This window comes from Trichosurus vulpecula, chromosome 3 (assembly GCF_011100635.1).
Source record: "Trichosurus vulpecula isolate mTriVul1 chromosome 3, mTriVul1.pri, whole genome shotgun sequence".
Classification (NCBI taxonomy): Eukaryota; Metazoa; Chordata; class Mammalia; order Diprotodontia; family Phalangeridae; genus Trichosurus; species Trichosurus vulpecula.
This window is the reverse complement of record NC_050575.1, coordinates 131,214,819-131,242,030: the sequence shown is the minus strand read 5'-3', so window position 1 is coordinate 131,242,030 and position 27,212 is coordinate 131,214,819. Positions and strand designations below refer to the sequence as shown.

General features: G+C 39.3%; 1 protein-coding gene across 1 annotated transcript in view; it reads right to left on the bottom strand.

Annotated features, from left to right (window-relative positions):
• Positions 1 to 27,212, bottom strand: part of MVB12B (multivesicular body subunit 12B) — a 311,400-nt gene that overhangs the window by 166,816 nt on the left and 117,372 nt on the right. Inside the window, exons 5-6 of the mRNA XM_036749420.1 lie at positions 22,276 to 22,405; positions 9,697 to 9,816 (exon numbers count right to left, since the gene is read on the bottom strand). Of these exons, the coding sequence (XP_036605315.1) occupies positions 9,697 to 9,816; positions 22,276 to 22,405 (250 nt within the window). The remainder of the gene's footprint in view (positions 1 to 9,696; positions 9,817 to 22,275; positions 22,406 to 27,212) is intronic.

The following is a 27,212-nucleotide window of genomic DNA, read 5'->3' as shown; positions in this document are numbered from 1 at the left end:
CAAAGATAAAGTATAATGAAAAACTAGGCTCAGATTCTGTCTAGTTCATCAAATCTGGTCCTAGATCTTCAACACCTCTCCTGGGTTCTATTTCAGCGAGAGATTTCCCTAAAGGCAAAAGATAACCTAAAGGCACCAAGATTCGTGACATCCTATGAAGTAAGTGGTACAAGGCCACCCTCATTTTATAGATAAAGCATTGAAGCTTACCTACATTATGGGACTTACTACACACTTAGTAACTGTCAATAGGCCTTACACTCAGGAATCCTGCCCTAAGTCCATCATTCTTTATATTATATTATACTCTCCATGATCTCAAAAGCAGGCATTTGAGCCAGCAACAGAATAGAGGATAATATGCCTTGTTATGATAGAAAATTCCCTCTCTACGTAAAGCTATTCCTAAGGGGCCTCACTCCACACCTTGGGCCACATGAGTTCCATGGTCTAATTGGTAATGAATGAGATACTTCTTTGAAAGCTACTGTGAACATCTGTTCTCTCTAATCTATATTGTATCTGTTTTGGAGCAGATAGGACTTTAATTAGAAAAACCTAAACTCACAACTAGTCTTACCAAAAGGCAAGAGAAAAAGAGATTCCCAGAACTTGTACACTTTGAGCAGTCTAATATTTGGGTGCCAAGCTCAAAACACTGATGACTGAAAAATATTTGAATATCTCAAGGAACAGCAATTTTTTCATCAGTATGGGTGTTTACTCCACGAATGCAACGTCTTTCCTTCCCCCCACTATTACTAGGGTATATGGGTCCTTTTCTTGAGCTACTAGGGCCAAAATAATCCATTTCCTGGAGGCTACTCTTCTGTCAACGAGCCTTTGTCTCAGATGGACACAGTCTATCATCCCCCAAGCCTTTCCAGCTTGTGCACCCTGACCTAAAGCGAGACAAGCTAAGGTCACACCTGTACCACCATCGAGCAGCACAGCAGGACTTTGGTGGATAAATAACGCACGTGGGAACCTTCACACTACAGTCACCACCATATAAAACTTCAGGAAGAGATTATGATCCCATTTTTACAGATGGGAAACCAAAGTACAGGGTATAATCCTGGAATCTTAAAATTATATGTAGGTTTTAGTGCTGGAAGGCTGAAGTATCATTTAGTTCAACCCCTTCATTTTACAGACAAGGAAAATGAGGTCCAGGCACAGGCAAGTTATTTATCCAGAGTTATGATGGTAATAAACAGCAGAACCCCAGTCCTCTGACTTAAAATCCAATGTTCTTTCCACTACACCAAGTTGTGCCCTAGAACCAATACCTAAAGGTCTTACCGTTTGTGAAAAGGGACAAATTATGTACCCAGAAGATGGCACAGTGAACACGGTGGTAGATCTGGAGGCAGAAAACCTTGAGTTCAAATCCAGTCTCAGACATTTACCAGCTATGTGACCTTGGGCAAGTTTTCTAACCTCTGCTTGCTCCAGTTTCCTCATCTGTGAAATGGAAATAACCTACTTCCCAGGAATGCCGTGAGGATAAAATAAGATATTTATAAAGAACTTAGCACAGTTCCTGGCACATAGTAGGTACTTAATAAATGCTTGTTTGCTTCCTTCATCTATGTGGAGTTTATGGGAAACCAGGCACAAACTTCAACATCTAACATTAGAAAGTAAGGGAAAGTTACTTGTAGTTACAAATTCCTTTGAGTGGAATTCTAGACTCATATTATTCCTCTGAACCAGTAGTTACTAATTATTTAGACAGATCTCAAATTAAGAGACTTCATTATTACCAAAAAATATATAACTTTACCTAAATCATGAAAGGAAAACAAGGTCTAAAAATCAGCATTAAAGGAGAACAACTCGCACTTCAATTGTACACGATTTAAGGCTCACAGAGTCTTACTGTGACCCTGGGAGAGACATGATACCAAGATTATGATCCCCACTTTACATTTTGGGAGTTCTAGGCAGAGTAAGTAAGTGGCCCTATGGTAACAAAGCTAGTGATGGATCCTGGACTCTTACCCAGGAATCATGGGTCCAAATCTGCCACACCACCCTGCCATCCCAAAGAATCCTAAACAGATGTCAAATTTTTAAAAAAAAACTGAGTATAATATAGTGAAAAAGAACAGGAAATCTGGGATTGGAAAACCTAGATTCAATTTCTGGTTCTGTGACTTTGGGCCAATGACCTGCCCAAGGTTCTCTGGGTCTCAATATTCTCATCTGCAGAGTGAATGGATTGACCTAGGTGATTTCTAAGGTCCCTGCCAGGTCTAACTCCTAAGATCCTAGGAGTGGAGGTGCTTCTTCTGAGTGTGGACATTACCTGCAAATTACACAAGCAAAGACAGAAGAGTTTTCAACGGATAGACAGATGGTTTTTACTAGGAGGCATTAATGTAACATTCAATTATTCCACAGCATCCTGGCTGTTTTAACTCAGCCAAATTAGAATACATTTTATATTGACTATTCTGACATGTGTTTTATTTGGTGAGTAAAACAAAACGGATCCAATTTCCTTGCAGCCATTGTAAACCATAAACTGTACAACAAAAGGTTATAAAATATACAAAGCTTGTAAACACTCCTTTCTGACTGTTGCTGATGCTCTAGTCTATGCTCCCAGTTATGCTGGTCTTGCCTGCAAGGCTGCTGGTAGCAAACCGAAGGCTTCTCCACTCAGCCATAAAAATGACCTTTCTGTACAGAATCACTGGCAAACTTCTCTCCAACCCTATTCCTTCTGACAAAAATTTGCTTGTATATCTTAACTTACTTCATTTAAAGCAAGAGGTCTTAACCTGGGGTCCATGAATTTTTTTTTTGGATAACTACACTTCAATATAATTGCATCTGGTAGCACAGTGTACAGAGTGCTAGCCTTAAAGTCAAGAAGAGCTAAGTTCAAATCCAAGTCACTTAATCTTTCTAAGTTTCCTTATGGAACCAATGGGAATAACAACACCTAACCTCACAGGGTTGTTGTGAGGATGAAATGAGATAATCTATATAAAGATATAGATTATAAATTATTATAAAAATATAGATTATAAAAATAATCTATATTATTCCTAATACTATGTATTTTATTTTATGCATTTAAAAACATTATTCTCATAAGAGTTCCACAGGCTTCAACAGATTGCCAAATGGGTCCATGATCCCCCAAAAGGTAAGAACCCCTTCTTTAAATAGGTCAAGGAAGCTCTATTTTGTCAACAAATATACTCCCTTAAGTATAGCCAGCAACCACTCTCTCCAAATTAGTAGGTAGTTCATTCTGAATTGCTACTTAACAAAACAATACATTACTCAGAAGACAATCTGATGGTCCTTCTGTATTTAGTTATACTGGTCAACTGAAAAGAATCCAGTGCTAGTCCTGTATTCAAAGCTCTTTCACCTTGGTAGGATGTCAGAACACTCCATAGCCATAACCTTTAATAAGCCGGGGTCACATCCATGTATGATGAGGTACTGGAAAATTTCAATGGAGGTAACCACCTCTCCACAATAGGAAACTAAAACCTGCCTCATAAATTGACTATACCTTCATGATCCATTGTGATCCATAATAAGCCTTTATTGCTTATGTTAAATGTAGCAATTAGGATAGAAAGGCAACAGAGAGGAGTAAATCAAGAACAGGACAGGAAGAATCAGGAAGACTTGGGTTCAAGCCTCACCCTTGACATACATGGCTGGTATGGCCCTAGGTAAGTCACTTGGTCTCTTACCTGCTCCAGACAATGATCCATGACTGTAAACTACAGAGAAGCTGCTGACATGCATTGGTAGGGGCCATCCCTATAGCAGTGAGACTACAGGACCAGTCTTGATCCCTATTCCTACTAAATGTAGTAAGAACTTTATACTAAAGAAATGTTTCCCAAACAAATATGGCCACAGAACGTGTCTGAGTTGGAAATACACTTAAAGAATCCATAAATGCTAGTCAAAGGGGAAAAGGGTGGTCTTAAAGTAGGGGAATCTGTAATAAAGGGATTGTCTCCTTTAAATTCTTAGAGTGAAAAGTATATTCTGGTCACATTATTCTGACTTTTGAGTTGATGGGAACGCAAACTATATATTTCTATATTCAGTTGTTTTTCCCTTTGTCGAGGGCAAGTAGAAGTTAGGCAGAGATGAGGCAACATGGTATGGTTGGAAAACCACTGGACTAGAAGCCAGAGTCTTATGAATCTTATATCTGGACATTCAGGTTAGTTTTTGTACTGCCTTCCAAATCTATTATTTTTTATTCATTCAGTTTTATTCAATAAGCATTTATTAAGCACCTACCATGCACCAGACACAGTGGCCACAAAGATAAAAATGAAAGAATGAGGGGACTGGAATCATGATACCTGGGCTTAAAACCCAACTCTATTCCTTACTGCTGTGTAATCACAGGGAAATCATTTTTCCTCTCTAAGATAGGCCTTGCCTCTTCATCTACAAAATGGAGACAATACCTGCACTGCCTTCCTCATGGAGCTGTTAGGAAAGGAGCCCTTTGCGTACCTTCAAACACTAAAGCCAGTGACCAGGAGGCTTCCAGTCTTCCTGTGAGTGAGGCTGGAAGTAAGGCTAGAATTGCAGAATGGGTGAATGACCTCAGATACAGTGCTTAAGGAGTGAATGACAAGATGGTAAGGAGGGGATTCTAGTACAGGAGATGCTATTTTCCACATAGTTTAGGAAGGAGTCAGGGCTCTTTGGTGTTTCAGGCTCTTGGCCTGAAACAATTGCAAAAACCAAGCTATGGCTGGAGAACTTTAAGTAAAGCTTAGGTTAGGAACCTAGGATACTGCTAAATCAGGAGTGTGCTGCTAAATGTTTAACAACCAGCTCTCTGAAAAAAGCATTACGTACTTTTTGTTGAATCTGCATTATTAATATTTTCTCCATCCTTCTCTTAAGTCTAAGCAATCAACAAAACAATCAAACCGTGATTTGTAGCACTTATCAATTTCCAAGGTGTAAATGTTCACACTAAAAATTTAACAATCTGCTGGAGAGCTAATAGAGTTGGCTCCAACACATTCATATCCTAAATCCAGAAGTGAGCAGTCTGATTTTTGGGGTATGTGTGCACATGCATCTATTTCTAATCAATTTCCCCCAGTGGATTCTTTCTGAATTTAGAAGTCTGTTTTCTGTCATGTAAAAACCCTAAAAAATGCATTCTCATGGTCTGAAGTATGTGGAAGATAGTTGGGGGGGTGGGGAAGGCAGAGAGAAAAAGAAGGGATCTGAAATAAGGTTAATTGGGAATTCAGATGTGACAGATCTCAAAATCATGAGGGATAAACCAACGTAGGATCAAAGGTCAGAGAGCTCAGCACTCTAGCTATAACCAGCATGGAGCAAAGAAAACTTCCTCTTTTCACAAACACTGTCACTGTGTCTTGTCTCATGGTCCCCCTACCCACATGGTACCTGGTGCACTACGATTTGGTCACTGGTATAGCATGTTCTGGAACCTACAATACTCCTTTGGGACAGCTGCATGTATGGTGGTAAGACCCTCCTCTGAACCGGGGAATCTCCTCCCCACAAGTGAATTTGCCTTAGCTGCAGCTATTGCTTAATGGTTAAGAGTTAGGGTTTAAAGAACAAGTAAGGATTAAAATTTAAGAAAGAAAAAAACTTGGGGCCAAAGTACAAAGGTCCTTTGGATCAATTATGAGAAGAAGCTAGTACCTCAGAAAGCCCATGTGGCTCAGCCATGTCTAATCTTTGGACTGTTGCCTTTATAGGACAGAGTAAGAAAAGCAGGGGGTGGACCAGAAGGCAGGAGACTTGGGCTCTTCTTGATCAACATGGTTTGCATATAATGAGTTTTGTTACTTTGGACAAGTCACTTTCCTTCCTCTAAATCCCCTATAAAATGAGAGAAATCGTTGGAGGGTCAACATAGGACACAATGTAATGATGATTAGGAGGATGACTTGTACTTCTGAAGACTTTTAAAGTTTGCAAAACACTTTATATGTTACTTTATTTGATCCCACCATATCCTCACTCCTGACATTTGCCCCACGTCTGATTCTCTGGACTTTCTCTACCACAAGCCCACAAGGACACCTTCTTCCTGATCCTCCCTATCCTCCACCTCTTTCTTCTCAGCTTCCTTTTATGTGTCATCTTCCTTCATCAGAATGCAAGCTCCTTGAGGTCAACTGTCTTTCTTTTTGCTTGTATTTGTTTTCCTAGAGTTTAGCACAGGGACCGGAATAAAATAAGTATTTAATAAATGCTTGCTGATGACTCTTTAGCAACCCTAGGAGGTAGATACCCAGGATCACACAGCTAGTAAGGGCTCTAAGGCAGGATTTGAACTCAGGTTTCCCTGACTACAAGTTCAGTGCTACTTCCACTGTGCCATCTAGCTGCAGGTTATGTGCTGTCAGATGCAGTCATCGTATTAGGTTTCTTTTTTAACTATTTGATATTCTTTGTCACAAAGAAGGATTAAATTGGAGGTTGGGAGGGAGATAGTCTCCAGAAATTACTCTGATAAAAGACAAAATGTATCAGTAAAACATTTTTAAAAAATACAATGAGGGCAATATACTAGATTATCTCTATGGCCTTTCCTAGTCAAAGTTTGTAATTCTTAAAGTCCTTGCTTTTTTATCAGAAGACATCCCTAGGAGCAAAGTCCTTTGTAGTCTCCCCAAAATAGTTAACTCCTAGCCCCCTGTCAAGTTAGAATCACAGAGGGACCTTAAAGACCACTGAGGCCAATGCCTTAATTTTACAAAGAATGTTCATAGAAAGTATACCATTATAACAAACAGGTTTTTCATGTGAGATTACTAATTAAGGAAATGTGAAAGGAGTGAGAGAAGTTGGTCAGTCCTTTATTCCTCACTCCTCCAGGGAAATAACAGTAGATGGTACTGAAGCCAAGACTGCATAAGTGATTTCAAGATTCAACAACACACTTGTTTCTCACTCCAAAAAAGGGATGTTGTGTGTTGCAGGGGAAAGGACCTATAGATAAGACCTCTAGGCCACTGTCAGCAACAGTTAAAAGACTGGAGAATGGAGGAGGTACTACAGGAAGAGTGAAGGGTAAATGAACTGATTTTTTGAAAAGCAAAGAGAATGGGGTCTGGATGCTAGAGGCCAGTGAGCTTGACTTCAATTCCCAGGAAAAATTTTGGACACATTACTAAATAGATGGGTGATGAGTATCTAGAGAAAGAAATGGTCATCACAAGGAGCCAGCATGGCTTCATCAGGATCAACTGTGTGAGACTAAGTGCATTTCTTTTTTTTTTTTTTGACAGAATGACTAGACTAGCAGATCAGGCAAAATGCTATAGATACAAGTTTCTTAAAATTTTGGCAAAGCACTTAAAGTTTCTCAAGCTATTGTAGAAATGATGAAGAATATAGGGCTAAATCAAACCAGTCAGGTGGATTTGCAACTGTTTGAATAATTGGGCCTCAAAAATAGTTATTCATTGTTAGATGTCAAGTGGAGGGAAACGTCTTGTAGAGAGCCCCAGAGGGATGAGCAATGACTTGGATAAAGGCAAAGATAACATACTCATCAAATTTGCAGAAGACAAAGCTTGGAGGGATAGCTAACACACTAGATAACAAGATAAGATGAACAAAGATCTCAATGGGTGAGAACACTGAGCCAAATTTAAGAAATTTAATTATACAGTCTTATACATGGGTTCAAAAAATCAGTATCACAAATACAAAATGAGGCTGTTTGAAAAGCTAATGTTATCTTGGGCTGCACTGAGGCTGTATTTAGGAATATGGAGTGAGAGTTCTGCTGTATCCCGTCCCAGTCATATGGCGTCTGGACTAGCAATTTCATTTCTAGACACCAAATTTTTGAAAGGGCACTGCCAAACTGGAGAGTATTTAGACAAGGATAATCAGGAAGGTGATGGGTGTCATGGTCATAAAGTATGAGAATGAGTTAAGAGAAATGAGAACGCTTAGGTTAGAGAAGGGAACATTTAAAGGGATAAAATAGCTGTCCAATATTTGAAAGCTGTCATGGGGGAAGATGTTAGATTGTTTTTCTCCTTTGGCCCAAGAAGATACAACTAGGAGTAGCTGGTGCAAGTTGCAAAGGGATAAATTAAGCCTTGATGTAAGGGAAAAACTTCCTTAAAATGTAGAGCTATCTAGAAGTGGCATGAGCTCCTCAATAAGCAGCAAATTCTCCCACACATGAGGTCATCGAACGGAAACTGGGTAACCACAAGTCAGGTATGCGGCAAAGGATGGCCTCTTTCAACTCTAAAATTCTGTATTCTGTAGTTTATCTTTATTTTCTCATGAGACTTCAGCAAGCTCTCTACCCTATACTATGAATTGAAAACCAATACTGAGCTTCTTTGTTTGATGACCTTATTTTTAACCAACTGCTTCCCTACAAAAATCCAGGGGCTATTTTAGTCCTGGCTATCTCTGAAATAAAGATGAAGAAGCCATTTTGCTCATTTGAGTTCTCTTCTTCAAACTGCTGTTAGAACTAACTTTAGAGATGAAAGAAGACTGCAGATACTATCATCTGTAAGATAAGAAATAGCCATTGCTGAAGTAGCCTGTGACTGGCCAGGCAAAGAAACAATATCAGTTATTATATTGTTATCACCAAGTGTCACTGGTTCACAAACTGATTTGCTTGCCAAGGCAGGTAAAGGATTTGCCTTGAAATTCTTTATGAAAAGTGATCATGACTAGTAAGCTAAGAACACTCAAGTTTCATGCATCCGCTTAAGAAATCCACAGTGCAGCCATGGATTGTTAACATATCCCAGAACCATCAAAATTCACATTTCTATAACACTTTGCAGTTCACAAAGTGCTTTCTTTACAATTTTGTGAGGCAGGGAGTACAAATATTAAGATTGCCATTTTAGACAGGAAAATCATAGCATACTGAAAGAGACCTTAGAGATAATACCTAGCATTTGTACAGTGCATTCATGTTTGCAGAGTGATTTACAAATATTAGTCTGAGCCCCTCATTTTAAAGATAAGAAAACTGAGGTCCAGAGAGGCTCTTTGATTTGCCCAAAGTCACCCGGGGGTAAAATGGCAGAGCTAGAATTTGAACCCAAGCTCTCTGTGTCCAATCTAAGACTCCTGGACCTTTGACAGAAGGAATTAAACAAAGGCAGTTAACTCATCCTGATACTCACCACGGGAATATCCAACTACTAATCACTTTTATTTTAAAAACAATCCTGAGCAAAGTGTTTATCGGTTGGTTCACAGAAAGACGGAATAGCCCAGGAGAGCTCATTTTTATCAATGAGGAAAATGAGAGTCAAAAAAGTGAAATTCATTCAAGACCAGACAAGTATTCTTTCTATTACACCAAACTAGGAACTGGTGACATCACTTCATTCTGATTTCACAGTATTTTGGGGATGGGGACCTCCAGCAGTACCTCTGCCTCCTGCCAGCCATCCAATTTATATCTTGGGGGATGAGCTGAAGGATGCTTCCCTGGCATCTGAAGGAGTTTAGTTCTAACGTATCATAGTGTTAACTGTGAAATGACATTGATCAGGGCAACATTATGTAAGCCATGCCTGTGAGAGGCACCACCCTCAAGCAAGACCATGGAATTCTGCCTTCCAAATACTGATGGAAGGGTACACAAGCCTGGCCAAAAAGAGAGAGCAAAACAAGAAAATACTAAAGATGCCTCACCTTGGAAGGTTAGGGGCCGGCGTTGAAGCTGACGATGGGGAAGGAGTTGTGGGTTGAGGTGACTCATGATTTCTCGGGACTCTGCCCATTCGATACCAGATTCCCATATTGTTCAGTTCCCTTTAGGAGAAAAGAGAAATCTTCACAGTGTTGCTGAAACATAGTTCATTTATCTGACTCACTAACAAAGCAACCTGACTCATGATGAAATAATTATAAATCCAAAGATCAGGAAACATATTAATCCTTGTGCAAGTTCAGTCAACAATTTATTCCAACATCAACATTTTGTTTTCACAAAAAGATGACTCCACCCAGAAGTTACATATGAGAATGATTTCTGACTTCCAAGATAGCACCACATGAAACACCAACTGATGAGAGAATGTAATGTGAATAAAGCACACTACCATGTTCAGGTACACAGCTTTACACTACAAAACCAGATGCCTACTCAACAGAAGGAAGAACTGCCCAATGAAAACCCTCCAAAACTAGAATGAGCTACAAATGAGCCACTGAGTCATGAAGTGTTCAGACAGAAACTTGAAGACTACTTCCATCTAGGAACAGGCTGGATTAGGGGACAACTATGCTCATTTCTAGCTGTAGGATCTGTGTCTAAAAGTTTCACCCCAGTTAAAGGCACACCAAACACTAAACACTTAAAAGAGACAGAGACTTACAGTGGAAAAAACTTGAACTTTCAAATATATCTAAGATGTTACAATTTTACCACTCCCCTATGCCTCTTCTTCTAATGCCTCACTGTGGCATATACTGACACTAAGTCTTCAAAGCTAAGTCAGTGTGCTACCAAGCTGAAAAAGTTTTGAATGTAGGCCTAACAATGGATAGCGTGTCTATTATCTACTGACTGGCCCAGTTCAGGACAAGGAGGTGCATCCTACTTCAAGATCTAGACACTAGGCAATGAGGTTTTTTTTTTTATTAAATTTATTTATTTATTTTTAGTTTACCACACACGGTTCTACATAGTTTTGAGTTCCAGATTTTCTCCCCTCCCTCCCCCCTCCCTCCCTAAGACGGCATGGAATCTCATATAACTGTCATGTATAACTTCGCATTGAATTAATTTATGCACTAGTCAAGTTGTGGAGAAGAACTTTGACCAATGGAATGAATCATGAGAAAGAAGAAACAGAACCAAAAAAAAAAAAAAAAACCCAAAAACAAAAACAAAAGAGAAGCAAAAAAGGCGAGCATGTAGTGCGCCTCGATCTGTATTCAAACTTCACAGTTCTTTCTCTGGATGAAGACAGCATTCTCCATCGTAAGTCCCCTGGAGTTGTCCTTGCACCTTAGGTTGCTGAGAAAAGCGCAGTATGTCAGGGTTGGTCCTCACGGAATCCATATATCTGTGGCTATGCACAACGTTCTCCTGGCTCTGCTCCGCTCACTCAGCATTATGTCATGTAGGTTTTTCCAGGTTGTTATGAAGTCTGCATCATCTCCATTTCTTATGGCACAATAGTATTCCAGTACCTTCATATACCACAGCTTGTTCAGCCATTCCCCAATTGATGGGCATCCCTTTGATTTCCAATTCTTGGCTACCACAAAAAGAGCCGCTATAAATATCCTTGTACATATGGGTCCTTTTCCCGCTTGTATGATTTCTTTGGGATACAACCCTAGAAGTGGTATTGCTGGGTCAAAGGGTATGAACATATCTATAGCCCTTTGGGCATAGTTCCAAACTGCTCTCCAAAATGGCTGGATCAGCTCACAACTCCACCAGCAATGCAACAATGTTCCAATTTCCCCACATCCTTTCCAGCATTTATCATTTTCCTGTTTTGTTATTTTAGCCAATCTGACAGGAGAGATGTGGTATCTAAGAGTTGTTTTGATTTGCATTTCTCTAATCAGTAGTGATCCAGAGCATTTTTTCATATGCCTATAGATAGCTTTAATTTCTTCCTCTGAAAACTGCCTGTTCATATTCTTTGACCATTTCTCAATTGGGGAATGGCTTGTATTCCTATATATTTGGCCCAGTTCCCTGTATATTTTAGAGATGAGGCCTTTATCAGAGATACTAGTTGCAAAGATTTTCTCCCAATTTTCTGCTTCCCTCCTAATTCTTGTTGCATTGGCTTCTTTTGTACCAAAACATTTCAATTTGACATAATCAAAATTACCCATTTTGCATTTTGTAATGCTCTCTATCTCTTGTTGGGTCATGAATTCTTTACTTTTCCATAAATCTGATAAGTAAACTATTCCTTGCTTTCCCAAATTACTTATAGTATCAGCTTTTACTCCTAAATCATGAACCCATTTTGACTTTATTTTGGTATATGATGTAAGATATTGGTCTATGCCCAGTTTTTGCCCTACCATTTTCCAATTTTCCCAACAGCTTTTGTGAAATAGTGAATTATTAGCCCAGAAGCTGGCCTCTTTGGGTTTATCAAAGAGTAGATTGCTAAACTTGTTGATTTCTCCTACTTGTGTACCTATCCTATTCCACTGATCCACACCCCTGTTTCTTAACCAGTACCAGGCAGTTTTGATGACTGCTGCTGTGTAGTACAGTTTAATATCTGGTGTGGCTAAGCCACCTTCTCTAGCATGTCTTTTCATTAATATCCTAGATACTCTAGACCTCTTGTTTTTCCAAATGAATTTTGTTATTATTTCGTCCAGCTAAGTAAAAAAAATTTTTGGTAGTTCGATTGGTATGGCACTGAATAGATAGATTAATTTAGGTAAAATTGTCATTTTTATTATATTAGCTCAGCCTAACCATGAGCAACTGATATTTTTCCATTTCTTTAGATCTGATTTTATTCGCGTGAAAAGTGTTTCATAGTTATGTTCATATAGGCCCTGGGTTTGTCTTGGCAAATAGACTCCCAAATATTTTATAGTGCCTTCAGTAACTTTGAATGGAATTTCTCTTTCTATCTCTTGCTGTTGGGCTTTGTCAGTAATGTATAGGAATGCTGAGGATTTATGTGGGTTTATTTTATATCCTGCAACTTTGCTAAAGTTGTTTATTATTTCAAGTAGTTTTTTACTTGATTCTCTAGGATTCTCTAGATAAATCATCATATCATCTGCAAAAAGTGATAATTTAGTTTCTTCTTTTCCTATTCTAATTCCTTCAATTTCTTTTTCTTCTCTTATTGCTACAGCTAATGTTTCTAGTACCAAATTGAATAATAGGGGTGACAATGTTTCACCCCTGATCTTATTGGGAATGCATCTAGTTTATCCCCATTACAAATAATGCTTGTCGATGGTTTTAGGTAGATGCTATTTATAATTTTGAGGAAGGTTCCACTTATTCCTATGCTTTCTAGTGTTTTTAATAGGAATGGGTGTTGTACTTTGTCAAAGGCTTTTTCTGCATCTATTGAGACGTTCATATGGTTTCTGCTAGTTTTGTTGTGGATATGGTCAATTATGCTAATAGTTTTCCTAATATTGAACCAGCCTTGCATTCCTGGAATAAATCCTACCTGGTCATAGTGTATTATTCTCGTAATGAGTTGCTGCAATTTTTTTTGCTAATATTTTATTTAAAATTTTTGCATCAATATTCATTAGAGAAGTTGGTCTATAATTTTCTTTCTCTGTTTTAACTCTACCTGGTTTGGGTATTAGTACCATATTTGTGTCATAAAAAGAATTTGGTAGGACTCCTTCTTCACCTATTTTCCCAAATAGTCTACAAAGTACTGGAATTAGTTGTTCTTTAAATGTTTGATAGAATTCACATGTAAAACCATCTGGACCTGGAGATTTTTTCCTAGGGAGTTCATTGATGGCATGCTCAATTTCTTTTTCTGATATGGGGTTATTAAGAAATTTCACTTCCTTCTCTGTTAGCCTGGGCAGTTTATGTTTTTGTAGATATTCATCCATATCTCTAAGGTTGTCAAATTTATGGGCATACAGTTGGGCAAAATAATTCCTAATTATTGTTTTGATTTCCTCTTCATTAGAGGTGACCTCACCCTTTTCATTTTTGATACTGGTAATTTGATTTTCTTCTTTCTTTTTTTTAATCAAATTAGCCAAAGGTTTATCAATTTTATTGGTTTTTTCATATAACCAGCTCTTTGTTTTATTTATTAATTCAATAGTTTTCTTGGTTTCAATTTTATTAATCTCTCCTTTGATTTTCATTATTTCTAATTTGGTATTTAATTGGGGGTTTTCAATTTGCTCTTTTTCTAGCTTTTTCAGTTGTATGCCCAGATCATTGATCTCCTCTTTCCCTATTTTATTCATGTAGGCCTTTAGAGATATAAAACTTCCCCTAAGAACTGCTTTTGCTGCATCCCATAAGTTTTGGTATGTTGTTTCATTATTGTCATTCTCTTGAATGAAATTATTAATTGTTTCTCTGATTTGTTCTTTGGCCCACTCATTCTTTAGAATTAAATTATTTAGTTTCCAATTAGTTTTTAGCTTATTTTTCCATGGTACTTTATTGAAAATGATTCTTATTGCATCATGATCTGAAAAGGATGCATTGACTACTTCTGCTTTTCTGCACTGGGTTGTGAGGTTTTTATGCCCTAGTACATGGTCAATTTTTGAGTATGTGCCATGTACCACTGAGAAGAAAGTATATTCCTTTTTATCCCCATTCAGTTTTCTCCAGAGGTCTATCATATGTGCCTTTTCTAAAATTCTGTTTATCTCCTTAACTTTTTTCTTATTTATTTTGAGGTTAGATTTATCAAGTTCAGAAAGGGGGAGGTTGAGGTCTCCCAATATTATAGTTTTGCTGTCTAATTCTTCCTGTAACTCCCTTAACCTCTCCTCTAAGAATCTGTATGCCTTACCACTTGGTGCATATATGTTAAGCAATGATATTTCTTCATTGTTTAAGGTGCCTTTTAGCAGGATATAATGTCCTTCCTTATCTCTTTTAATTGAATCTATCTTTACTTTTGCTTTGTCTGAGATTAGGATTGCTACACCTGCTTTTTTTACTTTAGCTGAGGCACAATATATTTTACTCCAGCCTTTTACCTTAACCCTATGTGTATCCCCCTGTTTCAAATGTGTTTCTTGTAAACAGCATATTGTAGGATTATGGTTTTTAATCCATTCTGATATCTGCTTCTGTTTTGTGAGAATGTTCATCCCCTGCACGTTCAGAGTTATGATTTCTGTGTCTTTTTCTCCATCCTAATTCCCCCTGTTTATGCTTTTATTTCTCCCTTTCCCCTTCTCCTCCTCAACAAAGTTTTGCTTTTGACCACCGCTTTCCTCAGTTAACCCTCCCTCTTTATTCCCCTCCCTTATCTTACCATTACCCACTTGCTACTTGTCTTCTCCCTTCTGACCACCCCCCTCCCTTTTTCCCCCCTTACCCTCCCACTTCCCATAGGACAAATTAGATTTCTAAACTTATCAGAGTATGTTATTCCCTTCTTGAACTAGATCAGATGACAGTAAAGCTCAAATACTGCTCTTCTCCCTCCCTTCTTTCCCTCTACTATAATATGTTTTTGTGCCACTTCATTTGGTGTAATTTACCCTTTTCTACTACCTCCTTACCGCTTCCCTCATAGCCCTCCCTTTATATCTCTTACTTATATTTTATATCTTTACATCAGTTAATTTATACAGGCATTCACAACCTATGTATATCCCTTTCATTTGTCATAATAGCTGTACCATTCACAAGAATGACTTATATATGTATGCATGTATGTGTGTATATATATATATATATATATATATATATATATACATATGTATGTATAAAACATACATAAGATGATATAATCCCACATACAGATGTAAGGTTTGTTGGGTTTTTCCCCCTGGTTACCTTTTTATGTCTCTCTTGAGTTTTGTATTTGGAGATCAAATTTTCCATTGAGTTCTGGCCTTTTCATCAGGAAGGTCTGGAATTCCCTTATTTCATTGAATGTCCATCACCTTGCCTGGAAAATTATGCTTAGTTTTGCTGGGTAGTTGATCCTTGGTTGTAGTCCCAGCTCCTTTGCCCTTCGGAATATCATATTCCAATTTCTCCTGTCTTTTAATGTGGAAGCTGAGAGATCCTGCATGATCCTGACTGTAGTTCCACGGTATTTGAATTGCTTCTTTTTCGCTGCTTGCAGTATTTTCTCCTTGAGTTTATAGCTCTGAAATTTGGCTATAATATTTCTTGGTGTTTTCAGTTTGGGATCTCTTTCAGGGGGTGATCGGTGAATTCTTTCAATGACTATTTTGCCCTCTGGTTCTAGGACCTCTGGGCAGTTGTCTTTGATAATTTCTTTGAAGATACTGTCAAGGCTCTTTTTTTCATCGTGGATTTCCGGTAGACCAATAACTCTCAAATTGTCTCTCCTGGATCTATTTTCCAGGTCAGTTGTTTTGCCAATCAGATATTTCACATTTTTTTCTATTTTTTCATTCTTTACGTTTTGTTTTATTACTTCTTGGTGCCTCATAGATTCATTAGCTTCCACTTGCTCAAGTCTAATTTTTAATGAGTTAGTGTTTACATTTTGCTTTTGAGTCTCCTTTTCCAATTGGTTGATTTTGCCTCTCAGGGTGTCCTTTTCTCTCTCCAGATTCTGAATCTCCGTAGCCATTTCGCCAATCTTATTCTTTAGGGACTTGATTTCATCAGTGGATTTTTTCTCCATTTTTTCCATGTTTTCTTTTAGCTCCCTAATTTGGTTTTTAAAATCCTCCTTTAGCTCTTCCAGCAGTGCTTTTTGGGCTGGAGACCAGTTCATATTACCTTTTGAGGTATCTGATGTATCTACAGTATCGTTACTTTCCTCTTGCATATTTGTATTTTGATCCTGCCTGTCTCCATAAAAAGAATCTATTGTCCTCGGTTTTTTTGTGTTCTTCTTCATGTTGGTTTGCCTTTTGCTGGCCTCAGGGCTTTCTGTCCCAGCTTTCTTATTCTGGGGGTTGTGAGTCTAGAATTATAACCCTCAGTTTCCTGAGGTGTGGGGGAGGGGTCTGGCTCCCTGGCATCTCACTCCCTGTGGGTGCTCTCCAGCACTTGCTTTTCAGCAATGATCTCAGCTGTTTGTTGTTTGAGCTGATGTCTGGCACTTCCCCTGGGGGGGCAAGGTTACGTCTGGGCTCCTGGCGTTGACCCCTGCCGACTCTGCCCCTATGGGACTAATGAACTTCTGCTATTTGACCACTGAAGCCCCATTACTTTCTGCTCAGTTCCAGCATTCTTTTTTTTTTTTTCCTGAGGGATTCTCTGGGTGGGGAGGGGAGAGATTAGAGCTATTTACCTGGACATTAAGAACTCCCGGAAGTTCAAGAATCCGCATTTAATACGTTTGGGCTGCAAACTTCTGGAGACGGTGTTTCATGGGTGGCGTCGCTTCCACAGACTGCCATCCTGTGTTGGGAGTCCTGGGGATCTCCGCCAGTTTCGGGCGCCCAGCTTTCTCCCAGCCTGTCTCCCACATGGATTTCCCAGCCAGCCACTTCCGCCTTGGTCTGGAGCAGCTCCGCACCCAGCACTCTCCGAGCCTACAGGTTCATGCCTCCGGCCTTTCAGACTCTCCCGGCTCGGAAATTTGCCCCACGCAGACTGCTCGCGGTTTCTGACTCTCTCAAATCTGCTCAAATTCACTTTTTTATAGGAATCTGACAGACCTTGTGAGAGAGCTCCAGTAAGATGCTGCCTTCATACGGCCATCTTGGCTCCGCCCATCGCCGGCAATGAGGTTTTTGACAACTGAAGAAGCATTCTTCTATGGGTGGAGAGGAATGTGTGCTCTAAGCTGATGTAAAGAGCAGCCACATCGAGTAAATCACAGATTCTTAAAGACTGCATATGCAATTTGTACCTTCCAGTAACCACTGTAACCTAAACTGGGGTAAGTTCATCATGTAAAATTGCTGCTTATGATTACAGGAATCACAAGATTTTCAAAGAGTTCATCTAATATAACCTTTTTACATTATAGATGAGGAAAGTGAGGTCCAGAGAAGTTAAGAAACTTCCTCAAAGTCACAGAGGTAGTTACTGGCAGAGTCAGGATTCAAAACCAGGGTCTTTCACTCCAATTCCAAGTCCCTCTCCCCAACAACACACAAAGGCTCATTTTTAAAGAATATACATTATTGGCACGTAATTAGTGGGTCAACTGAGAGACCATGGAGGTATACTGAAATAACCCTATTTTAAGAAGTTCCAAGTTCAAATTCTAGTTCTACTTTTTACCCATTTGGCTTGACTGTGGACATGTCACTTCACCTCTATGGGCCTTAATTATTCCACTGACAAAGATAATAATTTCAGAGCTCTGACAAGCCAAGAATTTTACAGACTGTCAAGTTATATATACATATAAACAACTGTATGTAAATTCGTGTTTGGAGGTTTCTCTAGGGTGTTTATCCTCTTGAGTGACACTCTTGGAGATTACTATCTTTTTTAAGTTGCTTTTGTCATTTTTCAGTCATGCTCACCTCTCTGTAACTCCATTTGGGGTTTTCTTGGCAAAGATACTGGAGTGGTTTGCCATTGCCTTCTCCAGATTATTTTACAGAGAAGACAACTGAGGCAAATAGGGTAAAGTGACCTGCCCAGGGTCACATAGCTAGTAAGTATCTGAGACTGGATTTGAACTCATGAAGAAGAGTCTTCCTCACTTCAGGCCCAGTAGTATATCCACTGCACCACCTAGTGCACCTAGTGAGCGATCCAGGGGTGTGCTGGTATTTGACAACTAGCTCTCAAAAAAATGTATATACAACACACCTCTGCATTATTTACATTTTCCTCCATCATGTTAAGTCTAGATAATCAACGAAACAAAAAATCAAGTTCTCATTTGTAGCATTTGCAATTTCCAAAGTGTAAATGCTCACAATAAAAATTTAACAATTGTTTCTCCCACCAGTACAAGCTCGCTCCAGAACATGTTTGTATCTATTCCAGGGAGTTCTTTCCTCCTACTTTAGCCGGGCCAGCCACACTAAGGCCTGAGAAGGCTGGATCTTTTGCCTCCAAGTCACTTCTCTTTGTTCCAGATTACTTCTAAGTAGCAGGAGGAAGGACAGAAAGACCAGAAGCTGAGCTAAAGGGACATGCCATGGAATCCAAGAAGAATGGGTGACCAATGAAGGATTACTTAAAGCCAATACTCCAAATGATTAAAGAGCAATGGGTGTAGTTCCCAGAGCCTCATATCTGAAGCCAGAGAATCCAAGTGTGAAACCCTGAGCATCTGGATCTGAATCTCCTTGGAGTTGCATTTCTCCCCTCTCTACTTCAACTTCCTGAAGTGTGAGATAAAGAGAGGCTGAGCAGGTGACATCTAAGGTTCCTTCTAGTTCTAAATCCTATGAGCATCATAAATTATTAATCACTAAAAAATACAGGAAATAATGTTAAACTTTTATTTTGGAAACTGGTGGGTCTGTGCTTTCTTTCACTGCAGGTTCCCATAAAATGGAACAACATAACTATTTAGAAAAGATGTGCTAAACAAAGATTAACTTTAGCCTGACTCCCTGAGAAACCATCACAATATTTCAAGTATCTGTGATTCCACCAGGATGGGTGATCCTTTTACTAAGACAACATAGACCCTTCATGCTTAATACAGGGGGCTTACTGAGTTACTGTGGTTTGAAGAAAATTCAGTCCACTTGATATAACCCTTCAAGAACTGAGGGTCATCACTATTCTATGATGAAGCATTGGAGAAACGCATCAGTAGAGGAATTTTCCCAAATTCCAAATAATATTAACCACAAATTCTAATTTTTTGTTATTTTGTATAGATATCACCCCTAAATTATGCCCAAAGGACTACAAAACTGTGCATAACCCAGCAATACCACTACTACAGGTCTGTACCACAAAGAAAGTTTTTAAAAAAAGAAAAGGACCTACTTGTACAAAAATATTTACAGCAGCTCTTTTTGTGATAACAAAGAACTAGAAATTGAGGGGATGCCCATCAATTGGGTAATGGCTGAATAAGCTGTGGTATTTGATTGTGATGGAATACTACTGTGCTATAAGAAATGACTAGGGGGATGATCTTAGAAAAACCTGGAAAGACTTACATGAATTGATACAAAGTGAAATGAGTAGAACCAGGAGAAATACACAGTAACAGCAATATTGTACAATATTTAACTGTGAATGACTCAGCTATTCTCAACAATACAATGATCCAAGACAACTGCAAAGGACACATGATGAAAAATTCTTTCCACCTCCAGAGAAAGAACTGATAGAGTCTGAATACAGATCGAAGCATACTGTTTTTCACTTTTTTTCATTGTTTTCCTTTTTTTGGGAGGGGTCTGTGTTTTCTCTCACAACATGACCAATATGGAAATATGTTTTGCATGACTGCACATATATAACCTATATCAAACTGGCTACTGTCTCAAGGAGAGGGAAGAAAGGGAAGGCGGGAATTTGGAATTCAGAATTTTAAAAAATGAAAAATTGTTTTTACTTTTAATTGGGAAAAATATTATTCATTAAATAAATATCATTCCTAGGTCATTATCATGTTTGGCACAATAGCCTAAAAGTAAGAAGGGAAATGCACAATGAAAACTGGCTATACAGGGCCCAGTAGGATCAGGAATCTATTAGCTTCTATTAACCTTGTACTCCAACATGACACAGTAGAATACATTTATCTCTCTTGCTACTTAAAGACTATGTCCTAACACCTGGAAAAAGCTATATGCTTTTTGCATGGGAGCCCTCTTGGAGGGGAACAGAATTAAAGTGTGGGATAATGAAAGAAGCACTGGACTTGGGATCAGATTTAATATCCACCTCTGTGACTTAATATGCATGAGGCCTTGGGCAAATACATAATCTCTGGGCCTTGTTTTCTTCATCTGAAAAATGATGAAATTGGACCTGATAATCTGTAAATCCCCTTCTGGCTCTAATATTCTGTGATTCTGCGACTGAAACATTTAACATACTAAACAAAATGTCAGAGGTTGATTTGGCTGAAGGGAGGAGGAAATAGCAGAAAATGATTCAAACTTCAACAGTAAATGGATTAGTGGAAAATATGTTGTGATTTAAAGACACACTATGTAACTGTGATAACAGTAATGATAGCAGCTCACATTTGTTTAGGACTTTTCAGGCTGCAGAATGTTTCCCATGCGTTAATTCTTCAATTTTCACAAAAAATCTTATGAGGTAGGTAACGCAAATAAGATTATACCATTTTACAGATGAGAAAATTAAGGCTCCCAGAGACTAAAGGGCTTTCCTGTGATCACACAACTAATACGTATGACCACAGAACTGAGAACTAGAAGAGAACCCAGCGATCACCTAATCTAACCCTCTCAGAGAGGCCAAGTGACCTGGCCAAAGCCATGTATATAATCAGGAACTGAGCTGAATTCAAATCAAGACTTCTGACTCCAAATTCACAGTTCTTGCCTCCATTTTATACCATCTCTTCATTAAGCAAAAAATCTGGGATTCAAAATCCAGCTTTTAATTCCAAGTCCAACACTCCTACTCTGCTACAGCAGCCTCATGATATCAAGAACATGATGACTGAAAAGCATGACCACAGAGATCTCAAATACTCTACAGAGGGAAGTCCCTTCAGTCAATTTCCCGTTTTATAAATTCTACATGTCTCAAGATATGCTACTGCCCAGAACAAAGGAGGCAAGAGTTTTGCTTTCCTGTGCCGTGCCGTTACAGCCATCTTGGTTGTATCATGTTTAATTCTAATCACCACATTTTAAGGAAGCTCATCAACAAGACACCATATTGGCCAAAGAAGGCTGACCAGGATGGTAAGAGTTCCGGCAGCCGTGTCACATATAAAGAATGGTTGAGGGAAGTGGGGATGTTTAGCCAGCGACCTGATAGCAATTTCCAAGTATTATAAGTCATAGAAAACAGGGATTAAATCATCCTTCTTGATCCCAGTGGGTAGAAGTTGCAGAGAGGCAATTTTTCCTTTGGCGTAAAGAAAACATTTGATCATAGCAATGCAAAAGTGAAATTGGCTGCCTTACAAAGAGGCACTGAGCGCCCATCACTAGAGGTCTGAATGAATGTTTGTTGGGGATTTTCTAGGGGGCAGTTCTAAATTCAGGCATAGGACATGTTGCATTAAAAATTGGCATTAGTGACTCCACTTGGCCTTTATCCACCAGTTTGTGAAATTAAGTTTCAACCTCATGTCAGACGCCTGGTTTAGGAGGTTTTACTACTGATTGACTTAAAAAATATGACGAAGATACCCCCTTCCCTACGTCTCAATACCTATAATCCTGCGTTTCCTGTTTTTCCACTCTCCAAATAGTATCTTAATTGTGAGGAACCAAACTTCTGGGTCCTTGGCTACCGAGAGCCTTGGTCCTGGTTTGTTTCATAAAATCACACATGCATTGGTAAATAAATCATTTGTCTGGATGAAACTCAGTTTCTTTCTTTTCTTTTCTTTTCTTTTCTACCATAACAGACGAGAACGACCTCTGGGATTCCTTTCCAACTCTAAGGTTCTATGACTTAGAATTTCTGAAAAATGATAGATACTTATACTTGAACCCTTTTTTAAAGGGTCAGAGACTTACCCTATAAAGGTATATTGAGGAGGTGCCTGCTTTGTACGGCCCATGATTCTGATGTCACAGATTGCTGCCTCGGTTGAATCCCGAGGGATAAATTTAATGCACAGCCTCTTCTTTCTGAAAGCAACTTCCTCTGAAAAAGGGACAAAGGAATAAGTATTAGTCTCCATAGGTTAGCAAAGTCTGAAATCTGTCATCTTTTTTGTACACCACATTGAATTAGTAACAGCCAAAATCAACCATCCAGAAGGGTCAGAGGTGTGAGCAATGTGTACTACCACCTCTCCTGAAGTAGAGAGAGAGGGAAATTCATCACTATAGCAGGGTGGTCTTCAAAAGGGGGTTTCAGATGAAATATGGAATCACACAATTTAGAGATGTAAGAGAGCTCTGAAATCATCTAGTCCAATTTCTTTATCTTATAGACTCAGAAATAGATTTGACTGACATCACACATGTAAATAAGAAATAGTTCTGGAAGAGAAACTCAAGCCTTCTGACTCTAAATCCAGAACTGTTAACTCTGGATTCTTTAGCTCTAAAATAAAATTGAAGGTCTGAATTTTAAACATTAGGTCCAGGAGCCCTGGAATCATAGAATTTAAGGTCCCAACATGAATTGAGTCCAACCCCTTCAGTTTTATAGAAGCTAAAATCTGTGCCAGAGAGGTTAAACAACTTCCCTGAAGTCACGCAGGTAGTAAGAAGCAGAGACAGGATGTGAAGCAAAAACCTCCAGCATCACTTGTTCTGCTATGCCAGCAGTCCCAAAGATACACACTCAACATATAGGGGGTAACTATAAAGCAAAGAGCCTGATTCAAGCAACCACACTTCAAAACAAGTCATCACCGTAAAATCACACTAGCTAGGGACCATAGCATAGAAAAGTCCCAGTTTCCTGAGGGCTACATCAGAGTGTGAGCCCTGGCAGAGCACTTCAAGCTGGGACAGCTTTGAGATTAATCTCTGTTGACAAAGGACCAGCCTAGCTAAGTCAGGAGAGCTACAATGGGCATGAGCTGATGATTTTTGTTGCTGTTCGCAACTCACTAAGACTGTCTAATAAGACACAAAGGGGCTGCAGTATGAGTTGGTAGAGAGAACTGGAATCACAGAATTTCAGAGGTGGAAGGGATAAGAAAGAGTATCTAGTCAAATCCATACGTATATCTCCACATGACAAACAGATAAGTCATCCAGCCTTTGCTTAAAGACCTCCGGTGAGGCACAGTATTTGATTCTGGGACAACTCTTTTCAAGTTCCAACCATTGTTCTAGTTTTGCCCTCTGGGGCCAAATAGTATAGCCTAATAATTCCTCTTCCACATGATGGCTTCCAACTGTACTGCAAGTCTCCTCTTCAGCCTTACATTATCCTTTCTTTTCCTAAACTCCAAGATAGAGTGGTCACTTTTCCCTAATGTTCCTACAATTTCCTCCCCACCAAGTACTTCTATCTTGATGACAAGAATTCAGATTAAGAACAGAATTTCCCTCTGTTTCTTCCTCTCCTTTTTGAAGGATGAAATTATAATTGAGTAAAGCCAAAAATTTAATAAGCTCTTCTTCTGGTAGAAAGTTCCAACATATGCCCAGATAATTAAAGTCCCCCATGATTACTATATCACACTGCGATGCCAGGTTTGAGATCTGCTTCCCGAGAGCCTCATTTAAGTACTCTTTCTGTCTCAAAGTCTGCAATATAGTCCAATTACAACAATGTTTCTGTCTCTGCCTCCATTGATCTCTACCCAATTGGACTCTATCATAGTTGATTTCTTTGGTTCCTAGATTTCCTTGCATAGGGAGGTCTTCTTAACAATATAATGATACCTCACCTCTTGGGCCTGATCACACCAAATATTAGTGATACCTCTGAGCTTGAATGTACCTCCTTATTTTAGGATTTCTAGTTCACATTGTGTGCGTTTGTATATAGAAATAATGGATGCCATTACTTAGATTATGGTACTTCAACTACTATTCTCTTTCCAACATCATGGTTATCCCCACGGTAGGAGCTTGCTGCTGTTGTTGTTGTTTGTCCTTTGTTCTCAAAGAGGACCAATGACATCAAGAAAGTGATGCCATGACTTGCAAGTGAAATGGATATAAGTGATGCAGGGCTGTACAAAGTCACCAGCCTTACTCTCTCCTCCAGAGCCATCTGCGTCCAAAGGCAAGATATAGATCAGGATGACTGGAGATGGCCCTGGAGGCAGTGCGAGACCTTGGCCTTTTTAAGCTAAGATCTTTCCCAGGTCTCAGCTTGTTTGAGACAACCCCCATTCAGTGATTAAAGCTAGGTAAGAAATGAGGCAAAAATTGGCCTCTTTTACCTAGTCAAAAAAAAAATCAATCTGGGAGGAGAAGACCTTCAGGGTCTTTGGCCAAAATAGAAACAATTACTATTTACACTCACTCTGAGCCATCAAAACCCAAACAATGACCAAGAGAGGCTTGAGCTGGGAGGGCCAGAGCGATTTGGGTTTGAGCTATGGCCAAGTAGCTCCATTTGAATCTAAGCCTGAGTTTCCAATACTGTATTTTCAAGAAATCAAAAATGAAACTACATGGGGCAAAAGGGTTAACTGTCCCAGTATTTTTTTAAATGGAAGAATAAGTAGAGAAGAGAAAAAAAAGAAATCTAGCTTGTAAACGCCAATAAATCAGAGAAGGGGAGGGGAGGGCAAGGGAGGGGAGGGAGAGAAAGAGAGAGCATTGCTTAACTTGAACTGGCCAGTTGGGTCCCTAGTGGGGCAGCTACTACTACTCACAAATTGTTGTTTGTCCTTTGTTCTCAAAGAGGACCAATAACATCAGGAAGGTGACATCTTGACTTGCAAGTGAATTAGATTTAAGTGAGGCAGGGCTATGCAAAGTCATCAGCCTTACTGTCTCCTCTGGAGCAATCTGGGTCCAGTGGCAAGATATAGATCAGGATGACTGGAGATGGCCCTCCATCAGATTACCTTGGTGGCTAAGTATACATAGTTTGGTCCCCATCAGCACCTCCCTTCTTTTTCAGTTTAAAGCCTTTTAAAATTAAATTTGCTAGACTCTAATTAAATATATTCTTAACAGCCCTTGTTAGGTGGATTCCATCCCTGTCCATGAACTTGTCATTCCTACACTTTAAATAAAAACCTATATTTTAAGGAATTCTTATATTTTAAAGTTCACATACACAGAGCAAGGTATTGAAAGCAGGGTGGACCTGCGATCACACAACAGTGATTAGAATTACATTTTAAAAGTGGGAAGTGGCTTTGTGGATTGTTTCACCCAACCCTACAATTTTAGAGATGAGGAAGCTGAGGCCTAGAGTAGACACAACAGCTGATATCACAGAGATTCAGACTTGAAAGGTCTCTTAGTGGTCTTCTGATCCAACACGTACTGCAGCATAAATTCCCTCTATCAAATGCTCCCCATTTGTCACAGACCCTCTACATGAAAATCTCTAATACTCAGTAATTCACCATTCTCTGAAAGCTATCCATTCTACTTTGGGCAGCTCTGATTTTGAGGAAGTTTTTCCTCCAATGAAACTGAAATCAACCTTTCAGCTTCCAACCACAGTTTCTAGTTCTGCCCTCTAGGGTCAAGCAGAACAAATTTCTTCCACATGAAAACTCTTCAAGTACCTGAAGACCTCAGTCAACGAGCATTTCTTAAGAGCCTGCTTTGTGCTAGGCATGTGCTAAAACAAAGAAAATTTCAAAAACAGTCCTTGTTATCAAGGAGAAACAACAAGAAACGACTATGTAAAAACAAAATACAGTGTATACAAGAGAGATTGGAGATGATCAACAGAGAGAAGACACTAGCAGTCTGTTAGTCAGCAAGCACTTACGTGTCTGCTATGTGCCAGGCACTATGCTGGGCACTAAAAATACACAGAAAGGCAAAAGGAAGTCCCTGCTTTCAAGGAGCTCACAGTCTAATGGAACAGTTGAAGGGGACTGGGAAAGGCTTTTTGTAGAAGATGAGATTTTTGCTGGGGCTTGAAAGAAGCCAGGGAAGCCAAAAGGTAGAGATATTCCTTCAAGTGGTCTCTTTTCCAAATTAAACTTCTCCAGTTCCTTGAACAGATTCTCATATAACACAGTTATCCATCATGTTCTCACTGGTCACTTATCCTCTGGAAGTACTTCCATATGTCAGTATCCTATCTGAAATGTGATGCTCATTAAAGAGCACAACATTCCAGATATGATCTGACCAGGGCAGAGCATTAGAAGGACTACAACCTCCCTAGTAAGGGGCACTGTTTCTATCAATGTAGGCTGAGACCACACATTGGTGACCATTTTTGTTTTTATATCTAGGACAGTAATAGATCCTGGTTTTTTGTTTTGTTTTTAAAGTATGGGACTCCCCATCTCACCCAAGCTAGAAATGCAGGGGCTACTCAGAGGCCTGATCCAGTACTAACTGGCACAGGGGCTTTGACTTGCTATTTCTGATCTCAGCCAGTTCACCCTTCCTTAGGCAACCTGGTGGCCCCCCACTCAAAGGGACTCATCATATTGATGCTGGACTTGGTGGGAAAACTGAATTAGCTAGGCCGCTATAGCTCAGAATTCCCAAACTCAAGAGATTCCTCAGTCTCAGCTTCCCTGGTAGCTACAATTACAAGTATGTGCTACCACATCACTAGTTTCTGTTCTTACTCCAGGGCTCAAGAGGAATTCTAGATAGTGACATGAAAGACTCCAGCCAAAACACGCTCCTTCTATAACTACGTCAAGAACAATAACAAGGTATAGACAAATGAAACAAGAGGTGAACAAATAAAAGAAATAACAAGAATCCACAGTAAGGTGATCTCCACTGGGGTGGTGGCAAGACAAGAACGATCACAGTATAAGCTCCAGGTGACACCCAGGCCCACTCAGAGTAACTGAAGGGAGGTAAGTGGCTAGAGGCATGCC